This window comes from Mus pahari, chromosome 15, assembly GCF_900095145.1.
Source record: "Mus pahari chromosome 15, PAHARI_EIJ_v1.1, whole genome shotgun sequence".
NCBI classification, from domain to species: Eukaryota; Metazoa; Chordata; class Mammalia; order Rodentia; family Muridae; genus Mus; species Mus pahari.
The window spans coordinates 5,473,647-5,490,024 of record NC_034604.1 but is presented as its reverse complement, the minus strand read 5'-3'; the positions used below and the strand labels follow the sequence as shown (position 1 = coordinate 5,490,024).

The window sequence follows — 16,378 nt, the reverse complement described above, 5'->3', positions numbered from 1 at the left end:
TGATGCTCACATCTATGGTTTCTGATTTCTTTCCTAGGGTTTCTATCTCCAGAGTTGTCTCCCTTTGGGTTTTCTTTATTGTTTCTACTTCCATTTTCAGATCCTTAATAGTTTTGTTCCATTCCATCCCCTGTTCGGTTGTATTTTCCTGTAATTCTTTAAGGGATTTTTGTGTTTCTTCTAGCTGTTTAGCAGTCCTTTCCTGTAATTCTTTAAGGGATTTTTGTGTTTCTTCTACTTGTTTTGTAGTGTTTGCCTATAGTTCTTTAAGGATTTCTACTTGTTTAGTGGTCTCCTGTAATTACTTGAGGGATTTTTGTGCTTCCTCTTTAAGGGCTTCTACTTGTTTAGCATTGTTCTCCTGTATTTCTTTGAGTGAATTATTAATGTCCTTCAAATCTAAGATTGCACTTAATGTAGATGATGTCCTTCTTTGTAGCCCCTCTCTAGAAATTAGGAAAGCTGACACCTCTGCTCTTCTAAATTTTCTTTCCAGTCTAGGCTACAGGGTCTCACCTTCTAAAGTCTAACTGTCCACTCCTCAGTTCACCTATTTGGGACTAACAATTACCCCAACACACAAGGCTATTACCTAAGACAGAAAGAATCTGGTTTGGTCTCTAACTGTTCCTTCTACAAAGGAAGAGATTTTATCATTCCTAGGAATGACTAGTTTTTAAATTTCCTGGGTTCCTTCTTTTCCCTCTTTTCTCATACCATATGAAGGAGAGTTAGGTCCCACCAAGGAACCTCTTTTCAAACCTGTTATGAAGTCTCTTCAAAGGCTCCAGTAGGATCTCCTTAAGGTCCCTGATCTGACTCTTACTTCCCCTCTACATAACTGAAAAAGAGGGATTTGCCCTTGGAGTCTTATGTCACCAACTGGGTTCCTGTTTTGTACCCATAGTGTACTTGGCAAAACCAAAACCAAAACCAAAAACAAAAACAAAACAGCCTCTATAATCTAACTAGCCAAGCATTGGCACCTTGTATCCATACCTTATCAGCCACTGAACTCCTTATTTGAGAGTCAAAAAAACTAACCTTTGGGTCACCTATAACTCTTTTCTTCTCCTAACCTGTCACAGTTCACGATTTACAAAGGTTTACAGATTTTACCTCCCCCCATGGTTCTTTCTCTTCGGTAACACTAACAGAAGGCCCCACACTAACCTTCCAATCATGCCCACCTCTTAATATTTCCAATCTTCTTCTTTGACCAAATACCGACCACCCCCTATCTCACTCCTGCACTGAAACTTTAGAGGAACTATTACCTCATCTCTACATACAAGAGGACGCATTGTCTCAGGCCATCTATAACTGATATAGTTAGAAGCTCCTTTCTACATGAAGGGGCCAGAAGAGCTGGCTATGCCATAGTGTCAGACACAGAAGTAGTGGAGGCACAGACCCTTCCTGCTCATACCACCCATCAACAGGCTGAACTAATAGACCTTACCTGTGCCTTTTAACTGGCACAGGCAAATCCCTCAACATTTACACAGATTCCAAATATGCTTTCCATATCCTTCTGTCTCACGCTGATATCTCAAAGGAGCACAAAGGGTTACTTATGACTAAAGGAGGATCAGTAACTAATACAAACCAAATTATGGCCATGCTAACGGCCTCCCATCTCCCCACAGCTATTGGGATTGTCCACTGCAGATCCCACCAGATGGATGACTCTATTGTCTCCAAGGGAAACGACCAAGCTGATGCGGCAGCTAGAGCTGTGGCCCTTAGGGGCCTAGACTTGTGTCACCCTCCCTAGGACATCCTTACACTGTAACCCACATCCTCACATTCACCCCAACACTCACCAAACTCTGTCTTATCTTCACCAACTCTTTCATCCAAACAGCCAAGCATTGTCCTAATTTGTTAAGACTCACCTACAGCCTACTCCTGAGGACTTAAGTTTCTTAAAATCTATCACTGCTTCTTGAAAAATCTGTGAGATGTCTGGTTCCAACTCAAGGTATTGTAGCATACCTTTCCCTACTCATCAGGCTAGAGGTTCCCTTTCTAGAACTGACTGGCAACTTGACTTTACCCACATGCCCACTGTCAAACGTGCCATGTACCTCCTGGTCTTGTTGGACATCTTCCCAGGGTGGGTGGAGAAATTTTCCACAACTAACAAAAGGGTTCAGACAGTGTCCGATCTCCTCCTCCAAGAGATCATCCACCAATCTGGAGTCCCAGCATCCCTCCAGACAATAGTCCTGATTTTACTTCCCAAATTTCTCAAATTCTAATGCCCTAGATATTCCCTGGAATTTTCATATTTCCTACCACCCTCAACCTTCAGGTGAAGTAGAAAGAACCAACCACTCTTCAACAACCACTCTTGTTAAGCTGTCACAAGAACTTCACCTTGATTGGGTAAGACTCCTACCTCTGGCTCTTTTCAGGCTAAGAGCTCTCCCCAAGCAACCTCTCCTCATCTCACCCTTTGAACTCATGTATGGACATCCAGTTCTAACTCCTGGTCTTTCATCTAAATGCTCTCCCCTTCAAGACCATCTACTCACCCCATTACTTTGACACCTCTTTTCTCTCCTCTGGAACTTTGCTGATCACCATATACTGTGACCACACTCTGTCTCCTGTCCTCTGCCTGTCAACATTGGAGACCAGGTTCTTCTATCCCCTCCAGACCATCAACCCTCATGCCTTTCTCCTAAATGGCAGGACCCTTTTAAGGTAATTCTCATGAGCCCTACAGCTGCTAAACTTGAGGGACTCTCTCATTGGGTCCATTTGTCTCACCTCAAACCTTTCATCCCTCTACCCAAAAATGACTTCTTCACACACATCAACCCTAATAGGACCACGCTCTGTTAAGCTTCAGAAGATGTTGAAACCACCCACCTTCTCCCCAGTCCCATAAAATAAGACTCCACTTCAGACCTGGTTGCTTTAAGGATTGCTGGCTATGCATAGACCCTGGAACTAACTCACAATTGCCACTTACAGCCTTTCCAGTGATACTGCCAAGTAACCTTACCTCATCTTTTGTTAGCTTCCCTGACTCTGATTTTGCCAAGACTCCATTCCTTACCTCTATCCCCCTCTTTGGCCTGGAAAACTGTTTTAAGACCGCCAGGACATGTTCTATAGTAATGCCAAGCTTCCTAGACTGCAATAGAACCATAACCCTTGATACATCATCTCTGCCACAATGCCCTGCAGTCCAGAATATCTCAACTCTTTGTGGCTCTCAGGTATATCATCACCTACCTGCCAGCTGGTCAGGAGTTTGCACATTGGTACTCATTTTCCCTGAACTATGAGTAATCCAGGGAAATGAGCCCTTGCCACTCCCAGTTGTAGATATGATATATGCCAAACATAAGAGGGCAGTTCAGGTCTTGCCTTTCTTGGTCAATATGCAAATAGCCATAGGTGCTGGTACTGGAATTGCAGGGATAACAACTTCCATAACCCAATATGGTAAGTTCACTTCCCAGCCTAAAAGCAGTTTTCAAGAAATGTCTGAAACCATGCTTGATATCAGAAACAGATCAATTCTTTGGCAGCTGTGGTGCTTTAGAACTGACTGGGGTTAGATGTCCTGACAGCTTAAGAAGGTGGTCTTTGCCTGTTCCTTCAAGAAGAATGTTGTTTCTAAGTCAACCAATCCTGTACAATGAGAAATAAAATCCAGGAATTACAATTAGACATGCAGAATTTCAAGGAGGCCTCCTATTCCTGGATTTTCAAAAATCCTATAGAGAAGTGGATACTCCCAATTGTAACACCTTTCCTAGTCATCTTCATGGTGTTATTATTCACTCCCTGCCTGATTAATCTTGTTTCTACATTCCTTCAACATCAAACACAAAAAATTTCTAATCAAATTATTAATCAGTTCCTGTTACAGGATTACTAGCCACTGTCCACAGAGAAGCCTTATGCGAACAGGAAGCAGTCTCAGAGACAGGATACCCCTGTTCCCCTTTCACTATCAGTTTCCCCCTCCCCCCTTTTCCCCTTCTCTTTATGATAAGAAAAGGGGAGGAATGTTGGCATCAAAAGTCCAGTTTTCTCTTGTGAGGCTAGGCCAAGGCCTGGCAAATACAGAAGTGGATGTTCACAGTCAGCTATTGAATGGAACACAGGGCCCCCAATGGAGGAGCTAGAGAAAGTACCCAAGGAACTGAAGGGGTCTGCAACCCTATAGGAGGAACAACATGAACTAACCAATACCCCCAGAGCTTGTGTTTCTAGCTGAATATGTAGCAGAAGATGGCCTAGTCAGCCATCACTGGGAGGAGAGGCCCTTGGTCTTGTGAAGATTATATGCTGCAGTACAGGGGAATGCCACGGCCAGGAAACAGGAGTGGGTAGGTTGGGAAGCAGGGGGGTGGGGGAGGGTATAGGGGACTTTCGGGATAGCATTTGAAATGTAAATAAAGAAAATACCTAATTAAAAAAAAGTTCAATTTTGCAGATTGGCTCCAAACTCAGGTTGTCTCACATAGGTGACACCTGTTGCTATGACAACCACATACCTTCTCAGAGCCCACTTCCCACACTCACCTTCAAATAGGTTATGTCACAGTCTATATAAAAGACAGACCTATGCTGATTTTACCAGGCTGACCCTATTGGAAGATAAGCTTTCTCTGAAGATGTTGGGGTAGGGCTAGGGCTATTTAAGGACTGACCACATGAAGAACATTATTTGTCAAATTTATTACTATGTATTTCACATTAAAGGAAGGAAATTCATTGCATTATTTGTAAAATTGTCTCAAATAAGTATTCTACAGAATTACACACCATCCCTAGGGCTTCCTTTTGATATAATGGTTTCCTTCTGGAAATATGTCAATCTGTAGTGTTTTGAATATGAGGAATAATTTGGGCACACTGTATTTTGCTAGGAATCAGATAAGCACATTTTCATTTAAGGCTTTGATGCTTCAAGACAAAAGCAGAGTTCATAGCTTTCAGAACTTGTTTTATCATCTGTGAAATGGACATAGGGATTTCTCGTTTAAATATCTGAAACTCAAACAAAACAACCTAAAACCGTGTTTCCTAGACATTGTAAAATATTTACACAATAGTCAGTGACTTAAGTGCTAAGTAGGGCAAATGGCTAAATGCGTACTTATCATGCTAATAGATGAAAAGTTGTAATAAAAGTACTTTTGTCTTAATCCTGTTGGAATCATATACTAGATAGCCTTTCTTATTGGCTTATTTTATTTAGTAATGTGCATTCAAGTTTCTTCTCTGTCTTTTCATGATCTTATTAAAACATCATTTATCTCTTTAAAAAAAAAAAAGACAGACCTTTCCCAACTTTCCCCCCTTCCCCCCTTGCCATTCTCTCTTTACCCTCTTTATCCCCAGTAAACCTCTTCCACGTGGAACTGCTTTGGCCTGGCGTGTTATCCAGATGCAAGCTGTTATTCTAACACATCACATGGCCATCTCTTTCTTTAGGTTAGGGAAGTTTTGCTCTATAATTTTGTTGAAGATATGTACTGTCCATTTAAGTTGGGAATCTTTACTCTCTTCTATTATACCCATTATTCTTGGGTTTGGTCTTCTCATTGTGTCCTGGATTTCCTGGATGTTTTAGGTTAGGAGCTTTTTGTTCTTTGCATTTTCTTGTACTGTTGTGTCACTGTTTTCTGTGGTATCTTCTGCACCAAAGACTCTCTTTTATCTCTTGTATTCTGTTGGTGATGCTTGCATCTATGACTCCTGATCTCTTTCCTAGGTTTTCTATCTCCAGTGTTGTTTCCCTTTGTGATTTCTTTATTGTTTCTACTCCCATTTTTAGATCCTGGATGGTTTTGTTCAGTTCCTTCACCTATTTGGTTGTATTTTCCTGTAATTCTTTAAGGGAATTTTGTGTTTCCCCTTTAAGGGCTTCTACCTGATTATCTATGTTCTCTTGTATTTCTTTTAAGGAGTTATTTATGTTCTTCTTAAAGTCCTCCATTATTTTCATGAAAAGTGATTTTAAATCTGAATCTTGCTTTTGGCATGTTGGGGTATCCAGGACTTGTTGTGTGTGAGAACTGGGTTCTGATGATGCCAAGTAGCCTTGGTTTCTGCTGGTAGGGTTCTTGAGCTTGCCTCTCGCCATCTGGTTATCTCTGGTGTTAGTTAGTCTTGCTGTTTCTGACTGGAGCTTGTCCCTCCTGTGGGCCTGTAAGCCTGTGATCTTAGGTGTGTCAGCACTCCTGGGGAGACTGTCTCTCTCTTGGGCAGGGTTTGGGTGTGGAGTACTGTGGGATAGCCTTAGCTCTGGGGTGCAGATGGAGACTCCCAGCGGCTCCACTATTTCTGTGCCCTGTGTGCTCTGGGCCAGTCCATTTTGGACATTTACTGGAGAGAAAGTGGTGATCTCATCTCTGAACTTAGGAGTGAGAGCACTCCTGGGAGACCAGTTCTCTACTGGCAGGATCTGAGTGCAGATGGCTGCGGAGCAGCCTTAGTTCCCAGGTGCAGATGGAGACCAGTGTCTTTACCTCTTGAGTGCTGGAACTGAAGATATGCACTACTACACTAAGCTGATAATCTATGAGTATTTATTTTATTTGAGATGATTACATATTCATTCATACCTACTGATTTTTATCAGAGATTTCAGCAGTAGTATCTTTTTAAAAAGTTTAATTCTCAGGTGGAATCCCTAAAATTAATTTCTAAGTCTTTTGGTCTGGAATATAGCTTAGGCAGTTGTGGGGTTTGTTTGTTTGTTTTGGACTCTTTGTTTGTTTGCTTTAAGAAAGGATATCCTTGAACTTCTAATTCTCCCGACTCTACCTTCTGAGTGCTGGGGTTATACACACATGCTGAGGTCAAACCCCTTCAACATATGTGTATGCTAGACTTACACTATACAAACTCAACTACATCAACAGGAATGTTTTTAGTCTTTTGAGCATCCTAGGCTATCCTTAACTTTGTGCTCATTCAGACTCAAGTATTCTAACTGCTGGGATTTCAGGCAATGTGAAAAGTTCCGGGTTTTGGCTTCAGCAGTTAAAAAAAAATACTCCAAGGGCTTTTGATAAGTGAGCAAAAGTAGGAACTACCACTGAGCCATGGGCAATTAGGAACAGATTTTATGGGAACAAATCAGTGGACAATGGTTTTCTAATTTAGTGTATAATTCCCTAGAGGGTTAAATAAACTAATATAAATAGTGGCTGTTCCAGAGGCTTGAGAATCCATGCAGTTACCTCATTCTGCCTGTCCTGTGCTTAGCCTGGGCACTTTCTCTTCACTCATTTGCTTTCCATGTTTCTCCAGCTAGCATTTGTGCCATATTCTCTGACCTTGTGGAGGACTGCTGCATGCCTCCTGCTCTAGCTGTTTCCTGTATGTTGGGTCCCTGGCATTGCAGAGGCTCTTATACCTTACACCCCAAACCCTCTGTACCAAAGAAGAGGCATTAGTCTTCATTGTCTTCCTTGGCAACTGAGGCACTTTCTGAAGGGCCCAGGACTCTGATGGGTAGAGCAGTCTTTTCCACAGCTGACTCCTCTCACCATTGATGACTTTATTGACAATGACAAGATGATTGTGAACATGAGGAATCAGAGTGCTCTCAGTCAGCTAAGGGCCCAAGAGTCAAGCCTTTCTGATAAGACCTTGTAGACCAAGTGCAAAGTGTGTGACTCTAATGAGATATACTGGGAACAGGAGGAGTGACTCTTTAGATATGATACCCACAGAAGTGGGCTTTATAAAGAAGAGTGGAACAGTGGTAATAGAAAAGGTAAGCAGTCCCAGTGAATTCTAGGCCCAGTTTTGCTCTAGATGGAGTGACCTTACACATGTTTGCTAACCTGTAGCAAGGACTGTGGCAGACCTGTGGTGGTTTGAACAAGAAGTGTCACTCCCAATCCCATAGACTCATTTGTTTGACTGCTTTGTCCCCAACTGGTGAAAATATTTGGAAAGGGTTGGGAACATGTGGTGCTGTTGGAGAAGGTATGTCATTGGAGGTGGGTTGTAGGGTTTTGAATACCCTACTATTCTCAGCTTTCTCTCTCTGCCTGGTGATTGTGGACTAGATGTAAGCACACAGCTACTGCTTTAGTGTCATGCCTACTTGCCTGCTGCCATGCATTCACCATAATGGTCATGGATTCTAACTCTCTGTAACTGTGAGCCCCCAATTAAAGGCTTTCTTTATAAGCTTCCCTGGTTCTGATGTTTTGTCATTTAATAGAAAAACAGCTAACATACCTTCCCAATCCATGATGTGCACTGACACTTGAGTGGCTGTGTCCATCCCAGCTTTTTTGGAGTCAGGCATAGGCAGAGTTCTGTGGGCCCATGATAATGTTTAGTACCCCTTCTACTTTCATCACTGAAATACTGAAATCAAGATTTCTGGCACACCACAATTCCTGGGCAGAACCCCAAATCTCTCATCTCTGATTCTGTGATTGGGGAATAGTCTTGAGTCATGTCTCCTCACACCCTCAGAAGTTATTCCACTTCTCAGAGAAAATAACTCGTCACCCGTGGGTTTTGAGGCAGTGCTTTTCTATCTTGTCCGACACAGGCCTGGTCACCCATGCATCCTCCTTCCTGGAGCAAGCCAAAGCAATCGCTCATGCTTGGCCAGCCTCCTTCCCCAGGGTAGTGTCTTCCCCTTGGTGTGTTTCCTGGTGGAAGACAAATGAGTGCATCCTTCTGTGGCTCTGACGGACATCCCATGGACTCTCCTAGGGAAGTATAAAATAATACATTCGTGAAGCAAGTCAGCTATATCCTTTTGCCATAATAGTGGGGCATTACATACCTTGTGGTAGAACAAGGTTCCAGAACCTGCCTGAAAGAGCAGTTTCTTCATTTGGTTCTTTGACTGAACCCCCTATGCTGGAGGTAGGGAAAGCACATTGGCATTTCTCAACAAATTATTCAAAATACTATTTTTAGAGGATAATTTTTTGGGACTTCAATATAGGAGACTCTAATTCAATCGAGGTTAATAAAATTATAACTGTGGAAGGGATGTTTGTGGCATCTACACTGAGGCAATGCTAGGGTGTTTTTCTTAAGATGGCTACAGAATTAAGAATACAAATATATGCTGGACAGTGGTGCCACATGCCTTTAATCCCAGCACTTGGGAGGCAGAGACAGGCGGATTTCTGAGTTTGAGGCCAGCTTGGTCTACAGAGTGAGTTCCAGGACAGCCAGAGCTACACAGAGAAACCCTGTCTCGAAAAACCAAAAACCAAAAACCAAAACCCAAAACCAACCAAACAAACAAACAAAAAAGAATACAAATATGTGAGGTCTACTGAGAAACAGAGCCAACACTCTAAAGATTTTATTTTCTCAGTCTCTAGGCCAGGTTTGATTTCAAACTTTATTTGTGGCTAATGACCTTGCACTCCTGATCCTTCCACTGAGTGATAGGGTCACAGATATGTACTTCCATTCCTAGACTTTGAGATGTTGGTGATTAAACCCAGGGCTTTACACCTTCTGAGAGCCCTGGAATAACTGACTGCTTTCCCTAGCTCCAGCATAGGGGTTCAATCAAAGAACCAAGTGAAGAAACTGCTCCTTCAGGCAGTTCTGGAACCTTGTTCTACCACAAGATGGTAGTATAGTAGCATCCTTTTGAAACGGATACCTGGTTCCTGGCCAGTTTTGAGCCTCAGCAAAATGTTTGCAGGGTTCTTTAAATTGATCCTGTTTTTTAATGAGCTTGAGCTCTGAGTGCTTTCCTTTTAATAAAGCAATCAGATTTCCTTTCCCCAAACTTTGAAGTGTTACAGGAACCCTCAGCACAGTCAATGAGGCGATTAGGAAGTGAGGATGTGACAAAGTCTGCTTTTCTACTAACCTTCCTCCTTCTGTTTATGGTACTTCCAGGTTACATTTATTACAAAGCAAAAAGAAAGTATTCAGCAAGATTCTGCCCATAAGTGACTTCAACAAGTTTTGGTTTCCTGTTTTTTTAATCACATTAGATTATATTTAACCTCAAGCCTCTGGACATATAACAACCACATTGCCTACCATCAAATATTTGATAAGTCTTAACATTTTTTTTCATGTAGTAGTCAAGAACACAGCTACATAGGTTAAAGTGGTATCTGTGCAGTCACCCTGCTGTTGTTTGTCTAATGCACACGGCTTCTTCTTTCCTTTTCCTACCCATACAATCAACTGTGGATCTCATTTGGGTGTGGACAACTTTTGACTTACATTTCAGCTTCTAAAGCTAAGAGCATTGTGCTTCAGTGCCAGTCCTGAACCACTGAGTCTACAGCAGCAGGTAGCTTTTCCACTGAAAGTCTTTAGAGTAGAAACAGTGCTTTTTTAATTCATAAGTTTGTTGAGCTGTACGCCATTACAGCCATCTTGTAAAAGTTATCAAATATGACATTTTACAAGGATGCATGGGATGCTAACAAGGTAAAAGCTTCAAAATAACAACTCCCTAAAATTGTTTCCCAAGAATGTCATAAACCAGCAACTTTTAGCTCTTTTCCACACATGTGATAAAGCCCTGCCTCTAACTTTGACTTTATTTCTGAACACACAGAGTTCATGGCCAGTTTATACACAGTCAGCATGCCACTTGTAGTGTGGGTTAGGTGGGAATGCATGATTTACCTAGGTCACAAATCAGTAATTATAAACTGCTGGCAAGGTGCCTAATTCTTGAAGGTAAAATGGGCATGACAACTAAAGCATATATTCGCATTATATATCTAATTTTAGAATTTTACTTAACACAGTGATTTTGAAAGGAAATAGAAAAAATTTAAAACATGCCTCTTCATGAAGATCTATAAAATAAGTAGCTTTCATCTTATTAATTCAGAATTTAGTCACTAAAGGAAAACCAAAGAGAAACAAACATCTAAGAAGGGCACCCAGGGTCCCTCCCCTTCTACAATGCTGGACTCCAGTTATTAGCAGGGTAGCTGCCAGTTTCTTACTTTGATTGACAGGTTAATAAGGGACCTGGGGCTATCTTTTCAGTATGAACATACAACCTTACCAATTACTTTTAAATTATTGCTAATCTTCCAGAAATTAAAAAGCCTAAGGGATAAAGATATCTGAAAAAAATATCTGCTGAAGAAGCATTTCCTACAAGTGGTTTAAAAGGTCCAGTTCAGAAAATTTGCCAGCATTTAGACAATAGAATTTAGGCAGTGAGGATTTTTTTTTTTAAGAAAAACTTGTAATTTATAATAGTTCATTGCTTCAATTAGGAGTGTAAAAGAAGGGAGTTTTGTAATGCAATTGTCCAGCAAAGGAAACCGCTTTACATTGGGGGATTACGTGCAGAGACCACCTGTGGGGCATTCAGAGTCTTTTTTATAATGCACAGCCCAGGCCTAGCTGCCTGCAGGCTGACTAACAAAGCCATGGAAAGCTGTTGAAAAGGCTGAGCGCACTTGTGCCTCTGGTCTTCACTAACTGTTACAAGTCTTCCTCTCCCTCTCTGCCTCTCCTTTTTAAAGTAAAAGTCCCACATCCCTTTAATGGAAGAGTGTTAAGGCTCCACGGTGGCCAATTGCTCTGCACCAAGAGGAGCCAGGCAGCAGGGAAAGAAACTTCAGGCTATACAGCACATTCACAGAGGAGAAAAGATCAAAGTTTTCCAAACTCAAAAGACCAAGTTCCCTACAGATTAACCCTATTCATTTAGCTCCTCTTAAAGGAATGATGTGCAGAGCCACTGGGCAGACAGGTAAAAAGTTCAACAATTGCCAGCACATTCTTCTGCTGATTCAACAGCCTTCTGTTCAAATAAATTAGCTTCGTCTTGACAGAGGAACAATAGCTTTTTTCTCCAGGAAAAGCAGCACACTTGGAATACACAAGCAGGGAATGCTATTAAGAAGTTAACCCATTCGTTTAATCTGTTAGCCAGCACCTGCTCTGCTACACCAGCTTGTCAAGTGACTTACAGTATAGAGGTGACCTGTGGCCTTAAATACTAACCTCCACATTTCTGAGTGTGACCAGGTCTGTAAAGGGTCTTTCAAAATCACAGATTGAAGGTACTCATTCACATAGGGCTGCTATTTCAATTTAAATGGCATTATATCAGCCAAATAAACAGGCCAAGTAGAATGGCCACCTTTGCAAACTGTCCATCCACACACACCATGAAAAGCTGTAACCCATAGGTCAGCAAGGAGAGACCATGAAAAACACCATTTTGGGGGAAAGTGCAAAAACGCGATTTTGATTTCATTTCAACAATGACATTTACTTTGCTAACAGTTTAAGAATTAGAGGTTAACAGGTCTAAAGTCAGTACAAAATGGCAAGCCAGAAATTTTCCATTTCCTCACATGTCCCCAGTAAGCATAAGGGGAACAGTTCAGGAGAGGTGGGGGACAAGGTGGTACTTAAATCATTTATCAAAAGTCATTTTATTGACAAAATAGAATACTTATATTTGTTCTTACAGGGTAGCCTCTAAACTTTTTACAAGTAATGTACACATTGTATATCTTTGGATATATACATATTTTACACTTTTTTTTACAACCTAACAAATAATTATATAAATACATCCTTTAATGTAAGAAACCCGTATTTACTTGGGGTATATAATTAAGACATTTCTTGTTTACTTAAGGCATCTGCCTGGTCATTAAGAATACCCAAACTGTGCAGTCCCACAAGGTAGCAGTTGTCCCTCCTCTAGGGTATATGAGGGGATGAATTGATGCTGATGAAGTCGAGGGTGAAGTCTGCAGTGTAGTGTACCCTCAAGACTCATCCAGAGTATCCAGGAGGGTTCCAACTATCCTAACCCACTGAAACCATTGTCTGGGGTAAGAGCTGGGGCATCGGAGAGGAGGGGCTAGGTCTGGGAGGCTTCAATGCCAGGTACTTTGTTCTAAGGGAGTCATTTAAGTCCCCGCTGCTAATGGATACCATTAAGAGTTCATTATCATGCTAATAGCAGTCAACACTGTGAAGGGGTGGGAACCCTGGCCGGTCTGGGGTCCCTTCGCCGCCCACGGGTTCCCCATCCCCCACTCCTCTCCGCCCCTTCTGGGCATCCGCGTAGGGTTCAGACCTGGGACAATGGCATTTGCTTAGGGTAAGATACAGAGCTGGCCGTGCCAGACCGCCACGTCAGGCCGGTGCTGACGTCGCTGTAGAGGGATCCCCCGCCTCCGCCGTGTCCCCCACCCCCGCCGGGCCCGGGGCCACTGCCCCCAAGGCCACTGCCTCCTGCGCCCGCGCCTACTGCAGCGCCCTTGCTGGCCCAGCAGCACCGAGTGCACAACGCGCGCCAGGACTCCAGAGTCTTGCCGGACCAGACCCACACACCCGATGTGATGCCCACCACTAGGCACATGAAGTACTTGAGCATGAAGACCGCGTAATCGGGCCTGCGAGCCTGGTCCGGTTGCAGGTCCCGAAGGCACGGGCAGTTGTGCGTGGCCTCCCAGCGCGGTCGGTTGTGCTGCTCATAGAAAAGGCAGGCGACAACGACGGCAGCGGGCACCGTGTAGAGCACGGTGAAGAGGCCCAAGCGGATCATGAGTTTTTCTAGCTTGTGTGTCTTAGTTGGGCCTCCTTGCTGCTTGATGACTGAGCGGATTCGGAACAGCGACACGAAGCCAGCTAACAGAAACATAGTCCCAATGAAGAGGTAGATGACCAGTGGAGCCAGCACAAAGCCGCGTAGGTTGTCAAGGCTCTGGTTGCCCACGTAGCAGATGCCCGCCACCGGGTCGCCGTCTACGGAGCTGAGCGCCAGCACCGCGATGGACTTGACGCTGGGCACGAGCCACGCGGCCAGGTGGAAGTACTGCGAGTAGCCTGCTATGGCCTCGTTACCCCACTTCATGCCAGCCGCCAAGAACCACGTGAGCGACAGGATTACCCACCAGATGGAGCTGGCCATGCCAAAAAAGTAGACAAGGAGAAAGACCACCGTGCACAGCGCGGGGCCAGTGGTCTCATAGCGCACATGCTGCTCGACTGCGCCAAGCTCCTCGTACTCGCCGCGCGCGCCCGGGCTGCTCGCCCCCGCTCCCGCCGCCCCAGCGCCAGCCGCCGCCGCGCCGCCCGCACCCCCAGCTCCGCCCGCACCCGGAGCGCCGCCGCTGCAGGCCACTTTCTCGTGTCCTGCCACCAGGCGCACCAGGTACCCGACAGACACGAAGAGGTAACAGGCGGAGAGGAATATGATGGGCCGTTCCGGGTACTTAAAGCGCTCCATATCGATGAGGAAGGTAGAGACGGTGGCGAAGGTGGAGACGAAGCAGAGCACCGACCACAGGCCGATCCAGAAGACGGTGAAGGCGCGCTCATCCTGGCTAAAGAAGGGGTTATGGCAGGGCAGCGCACAGTTGGCGATCTGGCCGGTCTTGACGCGGTTGTAGAGCGGGTGGCGTTCGCTGGACACGCTCACCATGGGCGCGCGGCACTGGCACCCCGGCTCGCAGGGAGCAGCGCCGCCACCAGGGGGCCTCGCCTTCCCGCCGCGCGAAGGGGGCGCAGCCACCGAGTCCCCGCTGCCCCTACTGCTGCCGCCACGATGTGGGGGCCTGGCCCCCGGCGGGCGGCTGTGGCCGCTGCCAGAGGGCGGCTGCTCGCCGGGCGGAGGCGGCGGAGGCAGGCGGCGCGGTGGGCTGGGCGCGGCCGTGGTGAGGTCGGTGCGGTTGTAGTCCATGCACAGAGTGTCCGGGTTGCCCTGCTCCGGCAACCGATCGCAGCGCATGCGGTCAGGCCAGGCAAAGCCGTACTGGCGCATGAGCGGCGCGCAGCCGGCCTTGGCGCGTTCACACACAGAGCGACAAGGCGGCAGAGGCTTCTTGTAGTCCTCCAGGCAGATGGGCGTGTACATGCTACACAGAAAGAACTTGAGGTCCGGGGAGCACTGTATCTCCACCAGCGGCCAAAACTGGTGCACCTCTAGGCCCGCCTCATCCTGCGTGTCGTGGTTGAACTGGTTGGGCATGTACGTGTAGTTGTAACCGATGCCTTTGCACAACGGCACTGTGATCTCTTGGCACGCCAGCTCCTTGGCCGAAGCCGCCGCAGCGCCGCTAGAGCGCTGTAGCACCGCCAAGGCGGCTAGCAGCGAGGTCACTTCCAACAGGTAACCCCACTCCATGCTGCGCGCTGGGACCCCAAGTCCTCCTTCTCTAGGCGGCGCGCAGAAGGGGCTCCGCAGTGAGGAATGTGAGAAAAGGGAGAGCGGGTCTTGTCCCACTTTTCTCTGCAGAGAGGAGAATACCGACAGTCTATCTCCTTTCCAGGCAGCGACTGTGGCAGCAGGGTCGGAAACCTAGGCGGGAGTCGTCCGTCCCTCCCCCACGCCTCTCCTGGGGTGACCGCCGACGCGCCACAATTCCACAGGGTCTGTCCCGCGCCCCCCTGAGTCGCACTCAGTCCTCCCGGAGCGGATTGGTGGCCCCCGGGATCATCCTCCTGAGTTCCTGTAGGACCTTCTGCACGCTCAGACACTTCGTGTGGCTCCCAGCAGCGAAGGCTCAGAGGGCGACGCGGCTCAAGTTTCCTTTCTGGCCTCCGTCAAGATGGCTGGGTCTGGCCTCTAGACTCTCCGGTCAGACCTAGAGGCCCCTCTTCGGGCCCTGAGGGTTCATGTCCGTTCCAGGCCGCGCCGCCACTGCCGGAGTTCCGGGCCCTCCTCTAGTCAGGCCGCAGCCTTCTCACTCCTGCGTCGGTCCTCTTGTATCTGCCGCCACCAAAAGTCCACGCCGCGTTCTGGCCACAGTCGGGCGGGGTGCGGGACGCGCTTTCTTGCTAGATCGACAAACAAATCCAGAGCAAAAGACAGAGAGGACACCTGAGCACCTAGGTCCCAGCCTCCGCCTCCTCCGCAGGAGCTGCGCCCTTCGCCCAACTTCCCGGCTTTAGGCAGCTAGCGCCTCCTGGCCGGCTCATGAATATTTATACAGCCTGCACTTGGTCTCCTCCCTCTTCTGGGTTTACCAATCCCTGCGCAACAGGGCGGAGTATTCGCGTTCTCAAGGCTCAGCCTTCCTTAAGGAAGTCCGTAGTTTTGGGACTGCTTTCCTAGCTTTGGGCGGATGGAGAGTTTGTTTTTGGTCGCCTTGGGGTTGACCGCACGGATTGAGCATTTACTCAGACTGTCCCCAAAGAGCTCAGTGCTTCAGAGATCTTGGTCGCATTTCTCTGAGTCTGCTCCTGGGCTCTAGGACAGTGATTTTGTAGTGAGTGCACCTCCCAGAGCTCTCCGAATCAGTCTCTTGCTCCACAGACAATACCTCCTGGGTCTAGATGGTCTTGGAAGCACAGTCAGGGCTTCAAGGCTGGTCCAGATCCAGAGCTAGGGGAATTCAGGGAGAGATTTCCTCTTGGTATTCTCATAACGAGGGCTTCTCAGACTTGG

The 16,378-nt window shown here is 46.1% G+C and overlaps 1 protein-coding gene across 1 annotated transcript; it reads right to left on the bottom strand.

The window, feature by feature from the left end:
- Positions 1–12,220: 12,220 nt before the first annotated feature.
- On the bottom strand, positions 12,221–15,871 carry Fzd8 (frizzled class receptor 8). Its single transcript, XM_021214625.2, has one exon. The coding sequence runs from the start codon at positions 15,113–15,115 to the stop codon at positions 13,058–13,060; it is 2,058 nt and encodes a 685-aa protein (XP_021070284.1). The 5' UTR covers positions 15,116–15,871; the 3' UTR covers positions 12,221–13,057.
- Positions 15,872–16,378: the final 507 nt, after the last annotated feature.

Excerpts from the sequence above, each read along its gene's own strand:
- Fzd8 (XM_021214625.2), bottom strand. The coding sequence starts at position 15,115 with ATGGAGTGGGGTTACCTGTTGGAAGTGACCTCGCTGCTAGCCGCCTTG.